Genomic DNA, 26,603 nt, shown 5'->3' with positions numbered 1-26,603 from the left:
AGCCTCGTACTTCAGCTCGGGGCAGTCGACGCGTTGGCTGCGGAAGGTGGCGTGAGCCGAGGCCTCCTGCGACGTTCTGCAACCCAAGCCTGACGCCATGGGGGACTCCCGGGACCCAGCCAGCGACCAGATGAAGCACTGGAAGGAGCAGCGGAACACGCAGGTACACCCTGCGCCCTCCAAAAGCGGGGCGACCGCGAGTAACGGCCCCGAATTCCGAGCGCGGCGACGTGCCCGGGGCTGAACCCCTGATCGCGGGCCGGGGCCGGGGCCGGGGCCGGGGCCGGGGCCGGGGCCGGGGCCGGGGCCGGGGCCGGGGCCGGGGCCGGGGCCGGGGCTGGGACTGCGGCTGCTTTTCCGTCCGGACGGACGGAGTTGCGTTCGCGGGGAGGAGGGGAGAGGATTCCCGCGGGCCTGCAGGGTTTGTCGAGCGAGGTTGGCTGGCTCTGAGTTTTGCATTTTTGCCAGCCAGGACAGAGGTCACAGCTTCAGGGAGAAGTGGAGGCGCGTGGAGGGAGAGGCCGAGAGCTGCAGCTGCGAGGAAGTGTGTGTGTGTGTGTGTGTGTGTGTGTGTGTGTGTGTGTGTGGTGGGGGGGGGGAGCGAGGACAACTTACACAGTTATATAGGCTTTCGTGTTTGCGGGCTGCCGTGGGCTTAGGGACAGTGTTCTGTGGTCTCGATGACCCCAGCACCCACCACGGTGACGGGTGACGGATACTTAGTACACACAGCATTTGAAGGTCTCAATCGAAGAATTTTACCTCCATTATTTCATTTGCACCGGGAAAACGTCGAGCCTAGCACCTGAGAGGTGGAAGCGACGTTAGGGATTAATGCATGCGTGTATTCACACGCACTCTTTGAGAGCCTGCATGTGCCAGGCACTGTGCTGGGAGGAGGCGGACAAATTCCAGTGAAGCCAGAACTCTGACGTGGAGAAGCTCAAAGTCTCCTCTGGGAGACAAGACAGATAAACAAATCATTATTTATTTCACTTTGGGGAGGGCTCTTATATAGTTAGGTAGGTACCTGTAGGTGTAAAGGGAGAGGCCGATTTTGCCTGACAGGCTTCCCAAACCAGGTGACATCTGAATAAGACTTTCAAAGAAGAGTAGGTTTTCAGCCAGCAGTGGTGGGCGAGGCATTCCTGGCCAGTACCCAGCATCTTCAGGAGCATCTTTGCGGAGGTTGGATTAGATGAGAGTACATCTGGTCCGAGTCTTCTTTTATCAACTTGGCCCAGAGAGTCTAAGGGACTTGCCCAGTTCCGGTGGTGGCTGGTTAATGGCAGAGAGAGGACTAGAGTTGAGCTTTTCCTCGCTCTTGCCTAGTGCTCTTTTTCAAAACTGGGTTACTATTCATGAAATGGGGTATGAATGCTGAGCGCATATGGATTGCTTTATAGTACTTCCCAGTTTGCGAGAAGGCTGCCATTCTCCTCTGAGGGCCTGCAAAACCTCTCTTCTCATCCTGGCCTTTATTGTATGCCAGTAGGCTAGTTCAGTTGTTTTTTTTTTTTTAATTTATCTTTATTGTTGGAAGTATTACAGATGTCTCCCTCCCCCCCACCCTCCATTAACCCCCTCCACTCTGCACCTGTCTTCCCCTTACTCCCCTCTCCCGCCCCCCCCGCCTTAACCACACTATTGTCTGTGCCCATGGGTTATGCATAGCCTATCTAATAAAGAGGGAATGTGCAAATTGACCATAACACCATCACAAAAGGTGGCAGCGCCCATAGCCACAAGATGGCGGCGCCCAGTCCCCTGAGCCCCGCCAGAGACCCCCAGTCCTTTCAGCCCAGCTTGGGGGGCAGCAGGCACACGGTGTGGCCAGACCCGCCCTCAGCCGCCCAGGGCCGGCCAAGGCGCAGGCAAGCCTTGGATGGCAGCTGCCCAGCTGCCCAGGGCCGGCCCAAGGCTCAGGTAACCAGGGCTGGCCTAGGCTTGCGCTGCTGGCAGTGGCAGCAGCAGAGGTGTGATGGGGGCATCGCCTTCCCCTGATCACTGGGTCGCCTCCTGCCCCTGAGCGCTCCCAGACTGTGAGGGGGGCAGGCCAGGCTGAGGGACCCCCCCCTCCAGTGCATGAATTTTCATGCACCAGGCCTCTAGTATACATATAAGTTCTTTAGTTAATCTCTCCCCACCCACCCACCCAGCCCCGATTTCCCTCTGAGATTCATCAGTCTTTTCCATGCTTCTATATCTCTGGGTCTGTTTTGTTGATCAGTTTATTTTGTTCATGTAAATGCGATCATGTGAGTTTTTTATGAGTTTTTCATCAAAGTGAACCCGAGAGACTTGGAGTCTTAGTCATCAAGCACATGCAACTGGTTGTGTCAGAGCCAAACTCAGATCTCGGCTCTTGGGGACAGGACTCTTTCCATACCCAGTGGTTGCTACATCTTGGTTCATACAGAAGTTTTCATGAACACTCGGTGAATTGCAAAAAATATGGGCAATGTAATGAGTTTTACATAGAACAAAATTTATTCCTTTTTAAAGGGCTCCCCTTTATTCTGAGACTAGCTTGCCTCTTTCTTCATTGTTTGGGAGAATCATGAACTGTTTGTTAAATCATTGAGACCCTGCTGAGGATTTACCCTACATGGTTGCCCAGGTCCGAACCAGCTGGCCCACAAAGCACATCTGTACTTGGGGGACTCACGGTGGGAATACTGCTGTCTCCTCTGCCCGTGGCATGATAACGCACCGTGTAATTGTCCTGATTGGAATGTCTTCGTAGTCCTCACTTTTCGCTGCTCTTGAGTGAAAACAGCTTATTTTTTTGAAGTGTCCTCTACCCTATACCCCCCAAGAGGAATTTTGCGTATGTCATAAAGCCTATTTTATTATAAAAAAATTTCTAACATTCAGAAAAGTTGAAAGAATTGTGCAGTGTATCTCCATATATCCACCATCTGGATTCTACACTGAACATTTTGCTATATATGTCTTATTTCATGTATTCTCTCTGTCCATCCCTCTATACATTCATTCTCCCATTTTTTTGGGGGGTGCATTTCAGAGTAAGTTGTAGATATCAGTAGACTTGACCCCATGAACACCAAGCATACAAATGAACAGAGTTCAATGTTAATGTTTTTAAGGTAATACTTACACACAGAGAAATACACAAATATTAAGTGGATCATTCCATGATATACACAACTGTGAACCCTATTCCTTTATCAAGATATAGGAGATGATCACCACCCTGGAAAGTTCCCTCATGCTGTTTCCCAGGCATGTCCTTCAATCCCTCTGCAGGCAACTACTGTTGATTTTCTCTTTTTAACTTTCGATTTTTGTACTTTTTGTATAATGCTTCATTTAGCAAAAATGTTTTAAGACTGCCTTAGCCTGTTTGGCTCAGTGGCTAGAATGCCGGCCTGCGGACTGAAGGGTCCCAGGTTCAATTCTGGTCAAGGGCACATTCCCGGGTTGCGGGCTGGATCCTCAGTGAGGGCGTGTGAAGGAGGCAGCTGATCAATGATTCTCTCTCATCATTGATATTTCGGTCTCTCTCTCCCTCTCCCTTCCTCTCTGAAATCAATAAAAATATTAAAAAAAGTGTTTTAAGAATAAAAAAATGTTTTCAGATTCATTCATATTGTTGCATATATCAAACTTTTTTTTTTTTTTATTGCTGAGTAGTATTCTGTTGAGTAATATACCATTTGTTTATCCTGGAGCTGGATACCTGGGGTATTTCCAATGTTTGGCTGTTGTGAATAAAACTGCTAGGAAAAATCTTATACAAGTCTTTTTGTGCACATATACTTTCATTTCTCTTAGGAAATACCTCGGCGTAGAGTGCTGAGTCATAGAGTATGTGAATGTTTTAACATATGTCTTTATTGATTTCAGAGAGGGGGAGGGAGAGAGAGAGAGAGAATCATCAATGAGAGAGAATCATTGATCGGCTGCCTCCTACGCAACCCCTAGTGGGGATGGAGCCCTGACTGGGAATGGAACCATGACCTCCCAGTTCACGAATTGATGTTCAACAACCATGAGACACACTGGCCGGGCCAGTCTTTTAATGTTAGCTATTATGGTGGGTGTGAAGCGGTATCTAATTGCAGTTGTAATTTGCATTGTTCTGATGGTCAGTGGTGCTGAGAAAAAGTAAACACAGGAACAAGAATTTGGGACTCGTTATTACCTTCACTCCTTTTTCCCAAAGTGGTTGTACCATTTTATGCTTCCATCATCAGTGTGAGAGTTCCAGTTGCTCCACATTCTGTCAGCTTTCGGTGTTGTCCGTCTTTTTTTCTCTCTTACATGATGAGCCAGAGTGGTCTGAGGTTGAAGAGGGGAGTGAGTACCCACAGTTATTGAGGGCTTCAGGCTGAAGGAGGCTGCCCCTTTGTCGACACATGACCTTTAAGATTGCCCTGGGCATCACTGTCTAGCCACAGAAGGCCAAGAGCATGGAGGAGTGTGTGTGGGAGGTTTAGGGGCCAGGCTGGAAGTGGTGTGGGTCACTTCTACTCATATTCCATTGACCTGAACTCTGTCACATGGCCACACCTAGCCATGAGGGAGGCTGGGAAATGTAGTCTACCTCTGTGTCCAGGTAGTTTACCCTACTATATCATCCAAACCATACAAAACATGTTTGGTGAAAATCTATCCAGCCATTTTCTTGTGATGTCGTGAAAGGCAAAAGGACATAATCTCTTTTTAAAGATTATGTCCTTTTCACTTTCTGACATGAAAACATTCTTTCTGTTAGAAAATTATGACAGCAATGGATAGTATGCTTTTTAAATCTCTCCTTGCTTGGCAAATGCTTTTGCTTACATGGGCAGCGTTGTATCAGTGCCCTCCTCACTCCCCAGGCTGTTTTCACTTTTACTGGACTGTGCAAGCTCTACGTTTCGGAACCCCTCTCGGAGGGCACCATGCTCTCTCCTACTCCCGCAGGAACCCAGCTGCAGAATGCCAAGCGGGGTGGATCCTCCTTTGGAAGCAGAGTGTCAGCAAATGGAAAACAATTTATTGGGCGTCTTTCCTTGTGCTCAGATTTTGTTGCTGATAAGTGAACTGGGAGTTTTGTAAGCTTAAATACATGAGCATTGAATCACGTATGTTCCTAGGTACGGCTTGGACCGTCTTAAATATCTTCATTTCTCTTTCTGTCAACATACATTGAGGGGAGGGAGGTGATGCTGCAGGTGTTCCCAGTCTCTTTGGGTGGAACTTAAACGGGAACTTGGTTGCTCACTGCTTAGAATGCCATGGGCTGGCTATCCCACTGGGGTACTTAGGCTTCATTAGTGGCCTCTGCTCCCTCAAAAGTTGGAGACTTTGTATGTCTCAGGCCTTACCTTTCTAACCAGTTAACTGCCATGCGTCCAAAATGGAAACCATCCCACTCAAGTCTATAGATGGTTACGGCGTGTGAAGGGTTAAAACATTTCCTTTTTCACCTGGGAGAGAGGTTGGGTCTTAGTTCACCCTTTCCTGTCAGTGAGTCATAAGACAGTGCCTGCAGGGTCTATGTCTTTTTTTTTTTTTTTTTTTTTTTTTTTTTAGTAACTGCATTGATGTAATGCTGCCAATATTTGGGATGGAGAAAGGGTGAGTGATAATTTAACTCACTGTGCACATGCTCTTTCATTTCTCTTGGGAACTACCTAGGAATGAAATTGCTGGTTCATGGTGTGGGGGAGGGAGAGGGAGGGGGAGAGGGAGAGGGAGAGAGAGAGAGAGGCAGACAGACACATAATGAGTAATGGAGTAAACATTTCTAAGCTTCTATTTCTGTTTGTCAAAAATCTAGAACACGTCATATTTTTTCTCCAGGTAAGAAAAGAGAGGCTGGTTGCAAAATAGAAAACAATTTTATTTTTGTTTATTTTCTCTTTATGTTTTGTTCTGTATTTTCTTTCTGAGTATTATGACTACTGTAGTTTCTATTACAAAAAGTAAAGGGATAGTTTACATTGTGGATCAATTATCCTTCAGTTTTTGATCCTCTTTTTCTTTCTTTCTCTTATTCCCTACTTTTTTTTTAAAGGACCCTGCCAGTTCTCAGTGCTCCCAGACGTCTTTAAGAATGACAGTTTCAAGACAGAGAAAACCTCGTTTGTAATGGCTATTATTAACGATTTTATTTTCCATAGTGTTATTCTAAATGTTTGCTGGTTATTGAAAACCACTAGCGATGTTTTGATCATTTTTCATTGGCAACTCACCAAGAACAGAGTTGCCAACAGCTAGTGCTGAAAAATTAAGGTTTAGGTTTAGACTGACGGTTAAATTGTACAAGTACACTCCTTTATCTGATTAATTTTTCTACTTTAAATTTTAAATGGAAGTGTACACATGTATTAGCACATGTGTATCTTCAAAAGAGAGTGGTGTGATTGTAGGTAACTGTGGACCCTTGAACTTTTGTACAGTTCGGAAGGGTTTGCTGCTGGATGGGTAGGGAGGGAGCCTGGATGGATGCCTACATGCCTGTCATGGCTGTCTGGTCAGTTTCTCACAGCCAGTGAAGTGGTAGCATACATGTGCTTATGTGTGCGGCCTGCATTTTGCAGACATTTAGCTCTTAATCCTTGTATTAACTCTGGGAGGTAGTCATTTCTGTTCATTCTGCAGATGAAAAATTGCAACTCAGAAATAATAAGTAACCAGCTGGTAGCTGCTCATCTGGTAATTGGCAGGGCTGGAAGCTGGACCCGGCTCTGTGGGGCGGGATTCAGGATTTCTCCACAGTGCCGTGTTAATCGCTTCCCATTTCACTGTGAACAGAATGCTAGCAGCTAAGGGGATTGTTTTAGTGCATGTGAGGGTCTTCGTTATTAATTTTTCAAATTCCAAGATCTCTCTCTTTAAAAAAAATATTTTTATTGATTTCAGGGAGGAAGGGAGAGGGAGAGAGAGAGAGAGAAACATCAATGGTGAGAAAGAATCATTGATCGGCTGCCTTCTGCACATCCCCTAGTGGGGATCCAGCTCTCAACCCAGACATGTGCCCTAACCAGGAATTGAACTGTGACCTCCTGGTTCCTAGGTCTACGCTCAACACTGAGCCACGCCAGCTGGGCCCAAGATCACCTTTATTCAGTGCATTTTCCCAAAGAGCTCACGGTACTTTTATGGTTGAAGTGGCTTCCCTCCCATTTTCCCTTCTAGAGAAGAGGCAGGTATTAACTGTATTTTAAAATCAGGAGAGATGTGCACTAAGTTATATACTCCACCCCAGGTTGTGGAAATTCTGAGCATAGTGCTTTTTTGGGTAAGTGAGGTCGGTACCGTTAGCTTTCTTCAGTAGCCGTTTTTGAGTTGTTCTCCCAGGACAGAGGGGGTGTAGCTTTGCTTCACCCACACATCTCCCCTGCCTTCCCAGAAGGCCAGAGGGGGACGTGGAGTGGCAGTTGTCGGGGTCAGAAGTAGAGTGTGTGATGATGGAACAAGGTGAAGCTGAGAGTTGCCCAGGATCATGTGGGCTTAGAAAACGCTGCTCCCACCTTAGAGGAGGGACAGCTTCTGATGTCACTGAGATTGGAGAATTGAGTGGATTAAAACATGCCTGATTACGGTAAAATAACCTATCCTGCTTCAGAGACATTTGACATCTTTAGAAAATTAATGCCATTATCCATCTTACCAGTAACAGTTTGTTTTCAGTGACAATAAAAGCTGTTGACTCTTTTTATTTGGGGAATGGAAAAGAAATGTTGCCCATAGCTGGCATACACACTACTTGAGGGAAATGGGCAGAATGGCCCACTGTGACATCTATCTTACCTAATAATAGACAAACATGTAAATTGACCATACCACCGCTCCGCCACCAGCCAATCAGGAGTGAGTATGCAAATTAACCTGACAAAGATGGTGGATTAATTTGCATATGCAGGCACGGAGCAGCCGGGCAGGGCGGGATGCCTGCTATGAGGGGGAGAGGGGGCAGAGGGAGCTACAGGAGTGGTGCTCCAGCCAGGAGTGAGGACTTGCTGGCTCCCGGGCAGCCCGGGAGCAAAGCCAGGAGAAGGAAGGCCTATTCTTGCACGAATATCGTGCAACGGGCCTCTAGTCATAATAATGAAAGGCCAAGAGGCGTCACGACCAAAGTGACCAAACGACCAGTTGCCATGAGGTGGCATTGACCATCTCAGCCTGGGTCCAGTGGGTGGTGGCAGCGGCCGGAGTGAAGCAGCCCGGGTTCCAGGTGCCTGGAAGTGGCAGGAGCGAAGCAGCCCAGGGCCTGCGTGCTGGAGGGAAGCCAGGGCCGGCAGCTGGGGGAAGGAAGGCCTATTCTTGCACGAATCTTCATGCATCAGGCCTCTAGCAGTGTAATAAAGCATGTGTGGATGCTGAGTTCCACGCTTACTGCCATAGCTTCTCAGAGACCACCTTCTCACTATTCATTTGGACACTCAGTGTCAAGCACATATGATCCCTTTTTTTGGGATCCTTAGCTTGGGGTGGAGCCTGATGATTGTATTTGGAACAGGAGCTGAGCAGGTTAGCAGGTTATTTTCCTGTTCTTTTTTAAATTTAATTTTATTTTTATTTTATTGATTTTTTTACAGAGAGGAAGAGAGAGGGATAGAGAGTTAGAAACATCGATGATAGAGAGACATCGATCAGGTGCCTCCTGCACACCCCCTACTGGGGATGTGCCCGCAACCAAGGTACATGCCCTTGACCGGAATCGAACCTGGGACCTTTCAGTCCGCACGCCGACGCTCTATCCACTGAGTCAAACCGGTTTCGGCTATTTTCCTGTTCTTCAGAGCAGATTTTTTAGCAGATTGGGGTTGAGATTTATCAAGGCCTTCTGAGACCTGATTATAAATTCAGGCAATGGCCTACCTTGTATTTTAGTACTTTGGACACAAGAAATGTAAAGAGTTTGGGTAGAAAGTATGAATATTGCAAAATGATGTACCTATGGCAATGCAAATGACAGTCTTTTAAAATTATTATTATTATTTATTTTGTACTGATTCGCCTGCATTTCTTTTCCTTTCATGTTTGCTTAGAAACCTGATGTCCTCACCACTGGGGCCGGTATTCCAATAGGGGACAAACTTAATATTATGACAGTAGGGCCCCGAGGGCCCCTCGTGGTTCAGGATGTGGTTTTCACCGATGAAATGGCTCACTTTGACCGGGAGAGGATTCCTGAGAGAGTCGTGCATGCTAAAGGAGCAGGTGAGAGCTGTGTCCATTTGTTGTTGTCAAAGGATTGTTTCAGAACACCGGGGTTAAAAATGATTTCTCATTTCATACAAGTGCCAAATCTCCATCCCTGGGAGAAAGGAAAAATTATCCATCAAAATAGAAATTAGTAGTTACATGAGGCTTATTTCCCTGGATGCAACATTATGTATAAAATACTTCATTTCATTGAAAATAAAAGTAATCTCCCTTTTCTTCCATTATGCAGTTTAGTGAAGAAATAAAAACAATGATACACATTCATGGACATACTGTAACTGTAGCTAGGTTTACATGGTGCACTAACTGAATCAAGAATAGCACAGACAGTGCGGAATTGAGGATAGTTGGGTTCGGGTGGTGGGTTTGTGGTGATTTTTCCTTTTTTGTTCAAAATATCTGTAAAACATTTACCTGGCTTTTAATTACAGAAACAAAAGATGGAGGTGGTATTGAAAAGAAAGCTAAAAACTCAATAGGAAAAAGGGAGCTGGATAGAAAGGAAGAAAAAGTCTTTCTCTTAGCTGCTTGCTTGGACTCCCAGTTAGGACTTTCTGATTTCTTTATTTCCTCTTCTTCCATCGTCTCTAGTTTTTCGTTTGTTTTTTTGGCATCGCTTTTCCATGGTGACTTTGGTGTGTTGTGCGGTTTGTTGTTTGGCTCTGTGGTGTCCTTCCTAAGTGTTTATCCTTTCTTTCCCTGCGTTTTCTTCTCCTCTCCTGTTCTTTCCTCTTCTAGGTCCTCCCTGTACTTCCAGGCCCTCTCAGGCCCTGTGTCCTTGGGGCCACCTTGATCAGTTCCTGCCAGCCCCACCCCGTCTCCCTCTTCCTGGCTCCAGCTGGATAGCTCTCAGTTTAGCACTGTAATCGGGCTTTGACTTTTACTCTTGTCATTTTGAGTTTGGACACCTCCCCTTGCCCTGTCATCAGGGATGCCATAGTGATAGGTGATACGGTAGTTTGCACTCTACAAATGCTTGTTGGTTTAAATTGATTTCATATTGGAAGCTCCCAGAAGGCCAGTTTCAAGGCTAACGCATCAGTTTCTCTTGTCACCCAGATGCCTGGTGCGGGTCTGATAGTCTGAGTGACGGTCTCATGAGAATGTCTGTGTCTTTCTCGTTAGGGGCTTTTGGCTACTTTGAGGTCACGCACGACATTACCAAATACTCCAAGGCGAAGGTGTTCGAGCATATTGGAAAGAGGACTCCCCTTGCAGTTCGATTCTCCACCGTTGGTAAGTCGGTCTGTTTGCGGGACTGGTATTCCCGCACCTTATTTGGGGCATTGGTAACATAATTCCAAGAAAACCTTGTTAAGACAGAAAACAAGCACTTTGCCAAATTATCGCCACGTGTTACAGTGGAAAAAATACCTTGCAACATGTAGGAAGCGACTTCCATACCTCTTTGTTGAGGTCTAAGGAGATCACACGTAGGCAGAGGCCACCTCTGCAGTGCTGTGCCATTTGGAAAGAACTTGGCCACAAGTGGTTGCCTCAGGCGGAAGCATGGAGTTGGTGCTCTTGTTCAGTACCCACGATGACAGCTGCCCTTTTTTGAGAATTAACTCCATGCCATCCATGCTTTACGGACATCAGCTGTGATCTAACCTGTAGATTTACTTTGCAGAGGGATTATTTGTACTGCAGAAAGGTTAAGTGATTTTTCTCGTGTCACAGAGCTAGTAAGAATTAGATCCGTCGTGCTACATCTTAACACACCACAATGTTGTGATTCCGTTCAATCCGTTTGTGCACTTTTAAAATTCTTTGGAACGCAAATCTAAATGAAATTAAGAATAAGAGCCTATCTGTCAACTCATTTTCTTAATATGAAACTCGTAATTCTGCTAACTTGTGTTCTCTTTGCTCACTACCTTATCTTCATTCTTATTCTCTTCCCTTATCTTAATTTAAATTTTAATTTCCTGTTTGAACAAAGCTCTCTCATTATGTCGAATGAACAACCTTTTCAGCTGTTATTACATATACAGGCAAACCTCCGGATATTGTGCTTTCGGTTCCAGACCATCGCAATAAAGCAGTTATCACAACAAAGCCGGTCATAATCTTTTTGCTGGTGGAGGGTCTTGCCTTCAATTTGTAAAAATCGAAACATCGGTGATATAAAGTGCAATAAAGCGAAAGCACAATAAAACGAGGTATGCCTGTATTACTCTCAATTAATTCTTTTGTTTAATTTGTAGACCAACTTAGCTGGTGGGTGGTAGAAATAATAACATAGGCACTTACATACCTAATTTACGTCGAGGAAATGGATTGGAAAGGCTAGATGTCAGCATTTCTTTATGACTTCCAGCTTCTTGGAGGCAAAGTGCTCTGCTTGAGCTTCATGTCCCCCATTTGAATCCTCTAGCTGGAGAATCGGGCTCAGCCGACACCGTTCGTGACCCTCGTGGGTTTGCAGTGAAGTTTTACACAGAGGATGGCAATTGGGATCTTGTTGGGAACAACACCCCCATTTTCTTCATCAGGGATGCCATATTGGTAGGTGATAGCGTATTTTGCACTCTACAAATGCTTGTTGGTTTAAATTGACTTCAAATCTCTGTATAGATTGGCATTTGAGGGAAAGTCCTGGGAAAGATTGAAAGAAGAGAATTTGGGTCAAAGGGATTGCCTTCTAAGACACATCTCTCTGTATTTAATGTCTTCTTATAAGATCAAATTACGACAGTTACCATTGGGCTTGGATTTGGCATTTTAGTCTTCACTGACTTAATGGGAATAGTCCATGGAAGATTAATAAAAACAGGCACTTTGCTCTAGAAACATGGGGAGGGTAAATTTCATGTTAGGGTTTGGCAGTTTAAAATTCTAAGATGATGTTCAGAATTATAATCCATAAACCTAGCAACAGGCATTGTATTACCATAATTCCTATAAATGTAATTTGTGTTTTTTCTCTCTCTCTTTTTCCATTTAGTTCCCGTCCTTCATCCACAGCCAAAAGAGAAACCCTCAAACGCACCTGAAGGACCCAGACATGGTCTGGGACTTCTGGAGCCTGCGGCCCGAGTCTCTGCATCAGGTGAGAACACTGCTTTTCCCGTAGTCACAATATGTCACCGGGATGGAACTGGGATCATGCCTCAGAATGTGTTTCTCCAGTTTTGACTGTTTCATTGGAATTGGTTTCTGACTTTCTTTTTGGGAGTCTTACTCAGATTTCTTGATCTTGAGTAATTTTATAATGGCCCATCTTATTAACCTTGCCCTGATCATAGACCTTAAGTGATGCTAGAAACATTATCAATTGATGTTAGAAATATTAAGGATTAAAGTCTCTAGTATGAAGTATTAGGGAAATGAGGGGAAAGTAGTGCTAAACAAATTTACTATTAAAATAAATTTTGAATAGCAAGTTAGGCTAGTTTTCAGATTTATTTTAGTTTTTCTTTTAAAAAAATATATTTTATTGATTTTTTATAGAGAGGAAGGTAGAGGGAGAGAGAGTTAGAAACATCGATGAGAGAGAAACATCAATCAGCTGCTTCCTGCACACACCCTACTGGGGATGTGCCCACAACCAAGGTACATGCTCTTGACCGGAATCGAACTTGGGACCCTTGAGTCTGCAGGCCAATGCTCTATCTACTGAGCCAAACTGGTTAGGGCTAGTTTTTCTTTCTCTTTTTTTAAAAATATATTTTATTGATTTTTTACAGAGAGGAAGGGAGAGGGATAGAGAGTTAGAAACATCGATGAGAGAGAAACATCGATCAGCTGCCTCCTGCACAACCCCTACTGGGGATGTGCCCGAAACCAAGGTACATGCCCTTGACCGGAATCGAACCTGGGACCTTTCAGTCCAAAGGCCGATGCTCTATCCACTGAGCAAAACCAGTTTCAGCGGGCTAGTTTTTCTTTATAGAGGTTAATGATTTATCATTCTGCTTTAAAATTCTTTTTTTTAAAAATAAATGATGATAATGGTAACCTTTCTTGTGGGTACTTGGTTAGTATGTTTCATGCTAGGGACCTTCTGGACATGTAGGAGTGTCTTAAAAACCTAGGATGTTTTGATTTAAATGGAAAAATATTAGGTGTTATTTTTCTGTTTCTTAGGTCTCCTTCTTGTTCAGTGATCGGGGGATTCCAGATGGACACAGGCACATGAATGGATATGGGTCGCATACTTTCAAGCTGGTTAATGCGAATGGAGAGGCAGTTTATTGCAAATTCCATTATAAGGTACTTGTTTTCCTTAGGGGCAAGGGGTAAAAGGCTCCCACCACCCACATCTCCTTAATTCTGCAGGTTAGGGAAAGATGCAAAAGATCAAGGCTCTCCACCCTTCCCCTTACTTCCACCCCCAAGGATGAGAAGTACTGATCTATTTGATCAGTACTGTGAGTCTTTTGTTATCTGCCACCCGTTCACCTGCTCAGTCAGAAGAACTGTGTGTAGTCTCCTTTTGGTCTCTTCTTTTCATGTGGCTAGGGGTTAATACCACACAGATGCTGTCTATTGTCATGCTTTCTTCTCCTTCTGGACCCTGGGAACTCTGCCACACATATTTGGGAAAATGTTTCTTTTGTACTGGCTTTCTGGTGCAGGCAGGTGCACATTGAAATTCTTTTCTCCCTGGGGAGGGAAGATCTAAGGTTTTTATTTGGGCTCAAAAGTGATAAGATAATACAGGCCTCCAGACTAGGCCAATGGAGATTTCTATCTGGTTTAGCCTAGTTCTCTAGAGTTCTGTGTTGGAGTTTTAGAGTCAAGCCTTCGCAAACAGTAAAGTATCACGCTTTGCCTTTCCTAGCCCTTAGTCATTGTTCTGAACATCCTATATAATAAAAAGCTAATATACAAATTGACCAATCGGCGGAACAACCGGTCACTATGACACACGCTGACCACCAGGGGGCAGAAGCTCAATGCAGTAGCTGCCACTTGGTGGTCAGTGCATTCCCACAGGGGAGCACTGCTCAGCCAGAAACCACAGCAGTGCTAAGGATGTCCGACTGACGGCTTAGGCCTGTCCCCCGAGGGCTCCTGGACTTCGAGAGGGCACAGGCTGGGCTGAGGGATCCCCCTGCGCCGCCCCCCCCACCCCCCCGCCCAGTGCACGAATTTCATGCACTGGGCCTCTAGTAGATATATATTAGGGTCCAGGAGGGGACTACGGCAGAAGTGGGGCATTCTGTTGGCAATACCTATCTCACTGTTACTTTCCAAATCTTTACAAATACATTTCTCATAACATTTTAATTCATCCATCCATATATTTAGCATTTACTGAGGGTATATGGTGAATGAGGAAAATAAGTAAAATCAATTACAAATGTCAGAAAAAAAAATTCTATTCTTTAAATTTACTTTTGTACGATCAGATCAAATCAGTTACCTTTGGGGAGGCTTTTGAGAACTTTTTAATTAGCTGAAATGTTTTAAAGGGCTCTCTCTTAATCTTGGCATTTGTTAGAATAAGCAGTATCCCATGAGAACTCTAGAAGGTTATTGGAAAACCTCTGGTTGTCTGAGAACTTGTTTCCAAATACTCCCGCTAAAATAAGAAGAGATAGAAGTGGACTCATGACAAATGGAATCTCCCTCTTAATGATCTCACAAAGACCTGTTTTCTTCTTCTGTCCTGTCTTAATATTTATTTACCTGAAACACTTACTAGTATGTAGGTATATCAAACAGAAAAACTGTCACTCCTCTTTATACTTATGACTCCGATCTATAGTCTTTGTTTGGGAAGGAATATGTTGGCTTGTGACTGGCTTGTAATTGGCCCAAGGGCTTGTCATTGCCAAAAAAGTGTTAGAGTAGGACTAGATGATTGTATCTGGGACAGCTAGCATGGTGGTGGCTTTGCAGTTAGACCAATCCGAACTCAGGTCTTCCTTCTTTTAGATAACTGTGACTTGGGCATATTATTAAAACTTCTCTGAGCTCCAGTTTTGTGTCTGTAAAAATGGGATAATAATACCTGCTGTCCATGGTCCTGGAGAGGTTGGCTTGCTTATGGGTCTGTTCAGCGGAGGGCCTGAGGTAGCCTGAGATCTACATAGATTCATGTCTCCGTGATTCTGACCTAAGAGAACTCGTTTCTAAGCCCAACAGATTTAATTAAAATCAGGAAGGTATTGCAATATTATTGCACAATTTAATGTTATTAGCTCTCTGGGTGATCTGCAGATGGCAACCTCCATTTTTTAAATCCTGGCTTTATTTCTAATAGTAAGAAGGGTTCAAATCTTGCCACTGGCTAGAGAGTTGGGATTTCTGTGGTCATAATGGATTAGTCTTTCAGAGTTGAGTTTTGCTAAGGAAGTCTTTCCATGGAGCTTGGCGTGATGGGGATCTTTTAGAATAAGATAGAGGTGGGAAATTTATTGAAGAACAGTATGGTATGAGATAATAGGAGCACTTGTGAAAGTGACTTAACTTCTCTGGATCTTAATAGCTGTTTGGAAAGTCAGAATACCAATTCTACCCACTTATAGTCAGAGAACTGTTTCCGAGTGGCTGTACTGAATGAAGTTCTTTCAGCTCTGTGAACTATGATTCTGTAGTTTCTTTTTTAAAAAGGAAGAGTATGGGGGTGGAGGAATACTAGCTGAGTACAATCTCGTAATTGACTTGAGCTGTTAAAAAAAAACAAAATTAAAAAATTTCTTTATGCAAAAAAAGAAAAATTCTTTAGTTTTATTATTTGTTCATTTAAAAAATACATTTTGATTTTCTTTTTCTGACTTGAAAAGTAGCATGAGTATAAAAATTCAAATAGCAACCACTCTGGAAAACCGTTATGAAGTTCCTCAAGAAATTAAATGTAGAATTACCCAGCAACTCCATTTTGAGATATATACTAAAAAAATCCACTGAATTGAACACTTTAAAATGATAAATTTTTATGCCAAATTTTTTTGGGGGGCTTGTCTGAAGACATTAATACATCACTCTTTATATGGGGGGGAAATTAAAAATAACCTCTATGTCAACAATTTTAAACATTCGAATAGTATGGAATGAAAAAGGGAAGGATATGCCTAATTTTAATAAGAATCACAGAGATGGATTCCCTAGACATTTAAAAGAATCAGATTAATTAAGTAGAATTTCTTGTTGAAAAATGCGTATTTGTGTCAGATTTGAACAGTGGGATTACAGTTAGAAGGGAAAGCCAGTCTCCGAGTAGTGTTACTCAGAATCCTGCAATGAATTCCTAACTAGAGTTCACTCACTGTGCCAGGATGTTTCAGTTTGAACTTTTCTTTCATTCTGTAGACTGACCAGGGCATCAAAAACCTTTCGGTTGAAGATGCAGCAAGACTCTCCCAGGAAGATCCTGACTATGGGCTCCGGGATCTCTTTAATGCCATCGCCACAGGCAACTACCCCTCCTGGACTTTTTACATCCAGGTCATGACCTTCAGTCAGGCAGAAAATTCTCCATTTAATCCATTCGATGTTACCAAGGTAAGTCAACAGCTAAGCTGTTTTCTTCTTTAAGTCTCTTTGTACCTAATTTTAACAAATTTCCAATCAAACACTCATCATGGCAGGGAAGTTGTGTGTACAAACCGAAGTGGGACCATATGTGGTTTCCCAGCCTGTGAAGGAGTCTCACCAGCATTCGCTTCCAGTTCCCAATTGTAAGCTCATCGAGTTTGCCTGGCTTGATATATTGTGGTGTTTTTTTTTAATTTTTAAATGTTTATTGATGTTTGGAGAGAGAAACATTGATACGAGAGAGAAATATCGATTGGTTGCCTCCCATAGGCGCCCCAACCAGGGATCCAACCCACAGCCTAGGTATGTGCCCTGACCTGTAATTGGACCCACAACCTTTTGGTTTATGGGGTGATGCTCCAACTACTTAGCCACCTGGCCAGGGCTTGATATATTGCTATTACCAGGGAGCAAATTTTGAAAAGCTGATGTACTTTTGCCCAGGGAAGGTGTCAATACTTACTGTTCACTGTTGTGAAAGATTTAACCAATACACTTATCTTAAGTTCTTATCATCTTATTGGATTAAACATTATTATTTTTACTGACTATCATTGGCTTCATTCTATTTGAAAGTTGGCATTTTTTGTGGGTACTTTAATTTGCTTCAGTTGGTTGTCTGGTAATTGTGAATATCACATTATTTCTAGGTTTGGCCTCACAAGGACTACCCTCTAATCCCAGTTGGTAAAATGGTCTTAAATCGGAACCCAGTCAATTACTTTGCTGAGGTTGAGCAGTTGGCCTTTGACCCCAGCAACATGCCACCTGGCATTGAGCCCAGCCCTGACAAGATGCTTCAGGTAAACCTGTGGGTTGGGAGGTACTGAGGCAGGAGTACCTGCAAGTGTACGCGTGTGCATGGGTACACACACACTCAAACACACACTGTATAATTTGGTGTGACTTTTTGTATGAAGAATTAACTAGAACATCACTTAAACTTTAATTAACCTGGGTCCTTAGTTTCTGTGGGACTGACTGGAACATTTTGAGATGGGCATTACAGTATAAACTACATTTCATGGTAAAGTCCCTCAGTATGTTAACACTGACATTTAGTCCCTTAATCTTAAAGAAGTTCTATTAGAAAATGCCACAGGTATTTGTGGAGTGTAGAAAGCACTCTTTGTTCAGCCTGTAACTGACAGTAGGGAGTATTTTTTAGTTGATTATAACACCTTGGTCAACCTGATTTTACTCATTTCCTCTTCCATGGTGATGCTTAAAGAGACCTGGACATGGTTTTTCCATCTGCAGAAAGACCCGGGCATGGTTTTTCAAACTAAATTGATTGTTGTCAGTGGTGAAAGGCAGTGGGTTAATTTAACCATGCGTCTTGGTAATGTTCCCAGGTATTCCGTCCTTTTCCTTCACTCTTTAATATGCTCTTTTGCGTGTACAAAGAGTGAAACTCTTCTGTGGACTAGACATTAGTAGGAGAATAATTGGCTTCACAGTGACTGAGTAAATCAGTCTTTTTGGATTTTGGACCATGATCATGATCACAAGTTAAAGATTGCACCAGGTCAGACTGCAGTGACTGCTGGCTGCTGCTGGACGCATGTGGTTCCAGTTCCGGTGCCACTCTTTTTTTAAATGTATTTTTATTGATTTCAGAGAGGAAGAGAGAGGGAGAGACTGAAACATCAATGATGAGAGAGAATCATTGATCGGTTGCCTCCTGCACGGCCCCTACTGGGGATCGATCCTGCAACCCGGGCATGTGCCCTGACTGGGAATTGAACCTTAACCTCCTGGTTCATAGGTCAATGCTCAACCACTGAGCCACACGGGCTGAGCAGGCATCACTCTTTGGAGGCACACTAAGGGTTCCCTGTTTTATTTAATAACTAGAGGCCCTTTGCATGAAGAATCGTGCAATAGACCTTCCTTCACCTGGCTACTGGCACCAGTTTTCCTTCTGCCTTCATTCAGGGTGGGGGCTTGGACCCCAGTGGCGGCGGCAGCATGGGGCCCCACGCCACCATCCGCGATTGGGGTGCCACCACCGCCACTGCCCAGGTCCCTCAGTGATAGGAGGGACCCGGGCGCCGCTGCTGCTCTGACCTCGATCACTGAGGGGCGGGACCGGGCGCTGCTGCCGCTCCCACCACAACTCTCGCCGGCCCCATCGGTCCCCCCTCGGCCCTATTGGTCCCCCCTCAGGGGCCGCCAATCTGGCCGTTGAGAGGCGCGAGGGGCGGGACTCGTCCGCCCCCTGCACCTGTCAACAGCCAGATAGGCCACCCTGAGTCCCGCCCCCCAGCCTCCCGCCGGCCCAATCGTGGGCGTAGCAGAGTGATGGTTATTTGCATATTACCCTTTTATTAGGTGGGATAACGTTTTTTTCACTTTGACATTGGGAACATCTGAGACTTTTATAGAATATACGTTTTTCATTAGTTTTAGTTACATTATTAACTAATATACATTGAATACCTACCTACGTGTACAGTTGATTTTGTAGAAACTTGCTTCTTTTTGTTACTGCTCACAATATCCGTTTCATTTATGACTGCAGGGTCGCCTTTTTTCCTACCCTGACACTCACCGCCACCGCCTGGGACCCAACTACCTTCAGATCCCTGTGAACTGTCCCTTCCGTGCTCGAGTGGCCAACTACCAGCGTGACGGCCCCATGTGCGTGGTCGACAACCAGGGTAGGCCTGAGACTCCCGGCTCCCTGGGAGGGCGGGGGGCACTGCTGAGCAGAGGATGGGACAGCGGTGTCCAGTCTGGCCCTGCGGGACCTCCGGCTCTGGGAAGGGGCTCACAGAGGCACTCCTGCCAACCACATAATTTGGGCCCAGCAGTGAAGGTTAAACTGCCCGAGGACTCTCCATACCGTTACCTGTTATGTTTTATTGAGAGTTCCACCTCTGGTCTTCCTTGCTATCCATCCTATAGTGAGAGGCAGGGAGGAAGGACTTCCCCCGTGACTGTCTTAGAGTCATGTCTAACACAGGGGCTAGGTTTTAAAGACTCCTCCGAAGCCGACAGTTCCTTACATTACCCTGGCTTTCATGTCTCTGCACCTCTGCCAGGGCTGTGGAGGAGAAGTCTAGCTAGAATTTGGAGGGGATGGGGGAAGCTAGAAAATAGGGGATGGAGAGAAAAATCAAGGGGTTCTCCCCCACTGTTTTTTGTTAAGTGAATATAGTTGAATTCATGTAAATCAGCTGGTGAGATGAGACTCTGCTGCATTTTGTTTCTTGGAGCTCATTTATCACATTTATGGTTTTTTTCCTTTAAGTTACTTGTTTGGGTGCCGTGTACAAACAGCTTCAATTTCTAATTATTGTTCTAATCAGAGAATGCTTAGTGAATGTTATTTTTTTTTCCTTTGAATGTCCCACAGTTTAGTATAGATCGTAGTTTCCTTTTTTATTTTCCTGTTTAGGACATGTGTTTTAGTAATAGGCTGCTTACATTGATCTTTCCAGAAATTTTACTATTCAGTTATAGCTATAGCCCTAGATGTCCATATTCAAACAAAGGTAATTTTTCTAAGATAAAGATTCTACATGTGCCCTAAAGGAAATTTGGAAACTGTAAGATAAAAAAAAAGGGGGGAAGAAAAACCCACTTGTAGTCCCAACCCCCACAGGCCACAACTGTTACATTTTGTTACATTTCTTGCCAGTCTTTTATGAATTTTTTTATACACTTACGATTGTTTTGCATATATAATTTTGGGCCTTGCACTTGTTACTATTATCACTAAGCCTTTTCCATTATTTAACAAGTTTATATGCTCACTAACTGAATACATTGGGTGGTTACCCTATTTCTGCTTTCTGAGGTTTATAGAGGTATGGAGCGTATTATTGTGCAAATTGATTGATACTTCTTGTGTCTGTCTTCTGCATCTTTTTTCTAAAGTGATTTTTTATATCATTTGTATCCCTTGGTCCTTTGTTATTGACTGGCTGTTACTGGGAATTGTTCACTTGGGAAGAGTCAGAGAAGTTCATGGATATTTTGGAATTTCATTAATAAGTAATTGCTTCCTTTTCCTCTCTCTTTTTTTTGCTAACCCCCACCTGAGGATATTTTTCCATTGATTTTTAGGGAGAGTAGAGGAGAGAGGGAAAGAGAGAGACATCCATGTGAGAGAGACACATTGACTGGTTGCCTTCTGCACGAGCCCCGACCAGGGCCCGGGCCAGGGTGGAGCCTGCAACCTAGGTACGTGCCCTTGACCGGAATCGAACCTGGGACCCTTTGGTCCGCAGGCTGACGCTCTATCCACTGAGCCAAACCAGCTAGGGCAGTAATTGCTTCTTGTTTACCATTCTAGTGGTAAACATGTGGAAAGCTATTTGTGTATGTATTCGGTACAACCTTTGCCTCCTTGTTTTGGGCTGTGGTCTTAAAGTTCAGTGAGAGTGCTTAATTGTTCCCAGGAGTCAATGACTTGAAGACAACTCCCACTCTGAGGAAAGGCCAGAGCTTATTTGGAAATAGAACTTGAACATTACTCAATTAGGCACATTTCGAAGAACGAGCACTTAATGCAGGAAACCACTGCGGGGGCTGGTTATTGGGGCACTTTGCTTTCCATGGAGATGTGGTTGACCTAGAATGCATTTCTGGAGCTAATGATTGGGCTCCATACTCGTATGCTGTCCTCCCTCTTTCTGCATGCACGTGGGACCTTGATCAATGTGATAGGAGGCACCCCTTAATTATCCACTCTGGGGAGTCCGTGTGTTCTGGCAACGTGCTGGGTAAAATCCCAGCCCCAGGCTGGTTTCTCAAGCCACTTAGCATGTTTCTAAACCCATGTTTGTAGGCAGTTGTGTGTGCAGATAATTCCGGCTCCTGCTAATATCGGCTAAAGCAGAGTGGAGTTAGGAAAATAAATATGCCAAGATGCGGAAAAAAGCTTCATATTTTTTTCCAGAAGTCATAAAAGTTTTTGATTATATTTTTCACTTTTTTCCCTGTAAGTCCAGATAAATGATGCTGATATACTAGAAATATATCAAAGTTTTAAAAATTCCTATTTTATTTCTCTTTGGAGAGAAGTCAGAGTGAAGTAGAATTGAATAAAGTCATAATAATACAGGAGAGATACCTTGAGGATCTAAAAACCTTAACGAGAAGCAAAGCAGAGCTGTGTCATGGGGATATAGTGCGTGCTGGAATGGAAGAGACAAAAGACCCAGAGTTCTAGTCCCAGACCTACCACGAATCACTGCTTCAGACCTCAGGGCGCAGTCACTGAAGGAGTGGAGCTGGAGGTGGGGTTGCTCCCAAGCATTCTGTGACTCAGTGTTTGAATCGCACCTGAGCCCGCATGAAATCCTAAAGTTTGGAACATGTCCTTGGGTCTCATTTTCTGGGGTGGGGGTGGGGGGTCAAATCAAACCCGAAGAAATGTATTTGTACTAGCAAGCATCAGATTTCACAGATTCGATCATTGACGTGTTCAAGGGGAATCTGAGATCTCTTCATTAAGACCCAGAGCGAGGCAGCCCATGCGAGCATTTGGAAGATGGCGGTATTCTCAGAATATGAGTATTGCCTGCGGGTAAATATGGTACATTAAAAATAACATGTGCATGACAAGTCGATGTATGTGTATATATGTATGTATGTGTATGCGTGTATACACATACATACATAATTGAATGTCTTTCATATTGCGTTGTTTGTAGACTCCCTTCATTGTTCTCTCCCTGAAGTGAATCTGTGTGGCTTGCCTTAAAGGTGGTGCACCCAACTACTACCCCAACAGCTTCAGCGCCCCCGAGCAGCAGCCGAGGCTCGCCCTGGAGAGCAGCGCCCACGCCTCCGGGGACGTGCGGCGCTACAACACTGCCAACGATGATAACGTCTCTCAGGTAACGCTTCTTCGTCTGCTACGGAGTGGCCGATCCCCCTCTCAACGTGTCCAACGGGTCTGCAGTCACATTCGGGGAAGACATCTCTAGTCATAAACCAGTCCCTTTACCGGCGGAGGGGGAGAGCTGTTACTCTGCTCTCCCGGTTCGAGGGATGCCTCATTTCAGTTCTCCAAATGTTACTGAAGGGATGCGGTGCGGGCCATTGGGGAAGAAGTGATTCCATGGAAATCTAAGAAATGGGCGAGTTAACTTAAGTGCAGCCAAATCTCAGAATCCGGGCAGGACTGACAGATTGAAGGGACTAGAGCTGGATTCTAAGTAGCTCTGGGAGCCTCAGTAGCAGGAGTGCAGGTGTGGGGTGTCCTGCTCACACGACTCTTACTCTCCTTCCGTTTCTGCTTTCGAACGCTTTTCTCCTCGTTGCCTCATGGCTTCTGTTGTAACATTGCTGTGGTTTTGCCATGACCATGGTTGATTTCAGAAATGAGCAGAGGCTATTAGAGTTCATGCCTGATACTTAGCTCCTGTTTTTCATCTTAATCTATTGCTATTAATTTTAGAGGTAAACCCAATAATCTAAGGAAGATATCACTTAACATCTGTCTTCAATAACTAAGGATGTAAATGAATTAGGTTTCTTTCCTCTGGTTCTGAGTGAATTAATTGAACAAAGGTTGTGCGAACTGGATATTTGATGATCATTTGCACGTTCTGGACTTCTCAGTATTAAGAGTGTGGGGGGATTTTTAACTGTAGGCTATATTGCCTTATATTTATAAGCGACTTATTAGCAGTGACTACAAAAGACATTATTGAATAGCAGTTATAAGCTGTTATCAACAACTGAATTCCTCCTATTTTGCTTAAAATAAAACAAAACAAAAAGTGAAGAACTCAACACAAATGACAGTTTTAAGTGTAAATTTAAAATTATTCTTAAATTCTAAAAACTTCCATTCTCCCGCAAATGGGAAGTCTCACCTTTTCATCTCAAAAGTGGCATCCCGGGTGAGTTTTGCGTGTGATAAAGTGGCGATTGCACTTCCCCCCACTCTGTGTCTGTTCACTGAGCAGGTGCGGACGTTCTATACCAGCGTACTGAACGAGGAGCAGAGGAAGCGCCTGTGTGAGAACATCGCGGGCCACCTGAAGGACGCCCAGCTGTTCATCCAGAAGAAAGCGGTGAGTGAGACCTTGGCAGCTGAAGGGCGGCCTCTGCTGGCTGGAGGAGAGAGTGCAGCTGTGAGAGAACCCTGGAGAGGAACAGTGTCCTTTCTATTTTACTTGTGCTAAGTGGGCTGAAGAAAATGGGAACTGTTGCCCCGACACTGCCATTTGAGAGGTTTTCTACGCAATTTAGGGAACTGGAGCTTTGGGGCAGTCACTTTTACAAAAAGCTAAATAAATGAGGGTAGTTATCCTCAAAACAATGCCTCTAGCTCTCATTCCAATAAGCTTTTGTGAGTGAAAAGGGAAAAAAAAATCAAGGGAATTAGAATGAGTGAGTGAGTGGCCGGGGGCTTCCCCGGGATGTGTCCAACCTCTGAATGTCACCTGTCATGCGTCACACATATCTAGAGGCAGGCCACCTAGTCCCGAGTGGCAGACTGAGTGGGAAGGTAGGGGAGGGTTCGGGGGTGGTAGTGGTGGTAAGAGATCAACTAAAAGACTTGTATGCATGCATATAAGTACAACCAACAGAAGCAAGACACTGGGGGTGGGGGTAGGAGGGCAAGTGCCGGTGGGTAGGGGAGGCTGGGGGGATGTCAGTGGGGGAAAAAAAGGAAACATATGTACTACTATTTGTAATACCTTAAACAACAAAAGTTAAAAAATAATAATAAAAATAAATGAAGTCATACCAGAAAAAAAAAGAAAGAAAGAAAAAGAAAATGGGAACTAAGCCCCACTCTGATTACTTTCTCCCCAGTGGATATGGTCTCTCTCCAGCGGAGAGCCAGACAGTTGCTCCGTGAGGTAGCTGGGGCAGGTTGGATCTTACCTCCCTGATGAGAATGATTAAGGCACAGCGTGTAAGGAGCAAACTCTTCACGTTCTTCTCACATGTGCCCAAGCTGTAAGGCTTCCTGTGGATTTACGATGCCCCATCTCTCCCTGCTGCCTGCTGGGGCCCAGCCCAGCAGGGAATTCCTGCTTGAAGTGTGTGTGGAATTGCCCAGCATGTGGCAATGACTTTGTATATTTTAAATTCTGGCAGCATCTGGGCCCGTTTCTTTCTTTCTTTTTTAAAAAAATATATTTTATTGATTTTTTACAGAGAGGAAGGGAGAGGAATAGAGAGTTAGAAACATTGATGAGAGAGAAATATCAATTAGCTGCCTCCTGCACACCTCCCTACTGGGGATGTGCCTGCAACCAAGGTACATGCCCTTGGCCGGAATCAAACCTGGGACCCTTCAGTCCGCAGGCCAATGCTCTATCCACTGAGCCAAACCTGTTAGGGCTGGGCCCGTTTCTTAATACAAATCACTGTAACTTGCATCCTCTGAGGTCAGCTTTCTACACGCAGTCAGTGCAGTTTGCCTCTGTGCATTTTCTCACCAGAGTGTGCTAGGGAGGTGCATTAGCACCTTGTGGGCGGTGGGCATGCGCAGAAGAACGGCTTATCTTAGGTTGCTCAGTGCCCGTCAGCGCTGGCATTGGACCCCAGTCTTACTCTGTGTTGTTGACCACGTGCGGTTCCACTTCCCGAGGCAGCATCCTCTCCCCCCGGAGCGAACACCATGAAACAGACACTGTCCTAGGAGGGACTAAGGTAATGAGTGTCTCCATTTATTTTCAGGTCAAGAACTTCAGCGATGTCCATCCTGACTATGGGGCCCGCATCCAGGCTCTGTTGGACAAGTACAACGCCGAGAAGCCTAAGGTGAGCCCAGAGCGGGCCGGCTGGGGCAGAGCGTGCGTGCCCGGGGTTAGACGAGGCATCGTGTGGTTTCCTTCTAGGATGGTTCTCCTCAGGCCCAACTATTAGATTGCTTAAAGCAGCTGTTCAGAAACGCATTTGAGATCTAAAGAACTCACCTGCGGGGGGGATGGGGCGGTAATGGGGGAATAAGGACACATATGTAACACCTTAATCAATGAAGAAATTTTAAAAATAAAAAATAAAACCTTCAAAAAATTTAAATAAAAATAAAAAGATGCCTGAAAAAAAGAAAGAAAGAAAGAACTCACCTGCAAAACACCTTTTAGCTCTGGACAGTATAAGGGAGTTGAAGGTGAATGAGTTCTGAATTGTTATTATTTTCATTTGAGTACAAATTAAAGCTCAGATAAATACCAGGTTGCTGCTGCCCAGTGAGGTAATTAATCTGCTGGTCTTGTTCTTTTAAAACAGAACTCGATTCACACCTTTATGCAGCATGGGTCTCACCTGGCTGCAAGGGAGAAAGCTAACCTGTGAGGGTCCGGGCCCTGGTCTGGTGCCAAGTTGCTCTCCGCCTATGAAGCAAAGTATGGAATTCACACCCGTAATCCACTCACCCACTCACCGCTGGATAGAAGATTCTGCTGTGCTAGATGTGCAAATGCAAGTCTTTCAGATGGTAACCCAGTTTCCATAGCAAATAATGTAATAACGGCTTTTAATGAAAATGGAGGGGACAATGAAGATTAGGGCATAAGAATCATTTAAAAGAAACGTGTTTGCTTTTGACAATTGGTTGGATTCTTCACTTGAAATGATCAGAATGAAAGTTTCTAGCAGAAATAAAACTTTGTTTGGTAAGAAAAAAATCTTGGTGAAATTAGTTTGTTTACATTATCATCTCATGGCCTATTATATAAAAATATGGTTGTTATATATGAAGAAAAGATAAAGATAATCCACTCAGAATTTTTAATTTTTCTGAGTTCGTTATAGGAAAAACACCTTGGTGTCTTTTGAAGATAACCTCAACACCATCATGGCTTAATGCTTATTTCTGCTTGGAACTGATCAGATTTATAAAAACAATAACTTGGAATTACATTTATGCTAACTGCAGCATTGATTTTACAACAGACTGATTTATAATTATTACACTTTTACAATAAAATAATCCATACATAAGA

The 26,603-nt window shown here is 44.3% G+C and overlaps 1 protein-coding gene across 3 annotated transcripts; it reads left to right on the top strand.

Moving 5' to 3' along the window:
* On the top strand, window positions 1-26,603 carry CAT (catalase). 3 transcript variants are annotated; one of them, XM_054724767.1, is made up of 14 exons: window positions 127-163; window positions 6,029-6,099; window positions 9,009-9,180; window positions 10,312-10,422; window positions 11,564-11,694; window positions 12,134-12,238; window positions 13,276-13,401; window positions 16,450-16,641; window positions 17,325-17,477; window positions 19,199-19,337; window positions 22,393-22,526; window positions 23,604-23,711; window positions 25,333-25,416; window positions 25,888-26,603. In XM_054724767.1, the coding sequence occupies exons 3-14, from the start codon at window positions 9,066-9,068 to the stop codon at window positions 25,951-25,953; spliced, it is 1,464 nt and encodes a 487-aa protein (XP_054580742.1). In that variant the 5' UTR covers window positions 127-163; window positions 6,029-6,099; window positions 9,009-9,065; the 3' UTR covers window positions 25,954-26,603. The 3 variants fall into 3 exon arrangements, with proteins under 3 accessions (XP_008145039.2, XP_054580742.1, XP_054580741.1); XM_008146817.3 differs by lacking the exon at window positions 6,029-6,099 and having other exon boundaries at window positions 1-163; XM_054724766.1 differs by lacking the exons at window positions 127-163; window positions 6,029-6,099 and adding an exon at window positions 7,037-7,107.

The sequence above is a fragment of the Eptesicus fuscus genome, chromosome 13 (assembly GCF_027574615.1).
Source record: "Eptesicus fuscus isolate TK198812 chromosome 13, DD_ASM_mEF_20220401, whole genome shotgun sequence".
Lineage (NCBI taxonomy): Eukaryota > Metazoa > Chordata > Mammalia > Chiroptera > Vespertilionidae > Eptesicus > Eptesicus fuscus.
The sequence above is the reverse complement of the archived record's forward strand: the minus strand, read 5'-3'. Positions and strand labels throughout refer to the sequence as shown.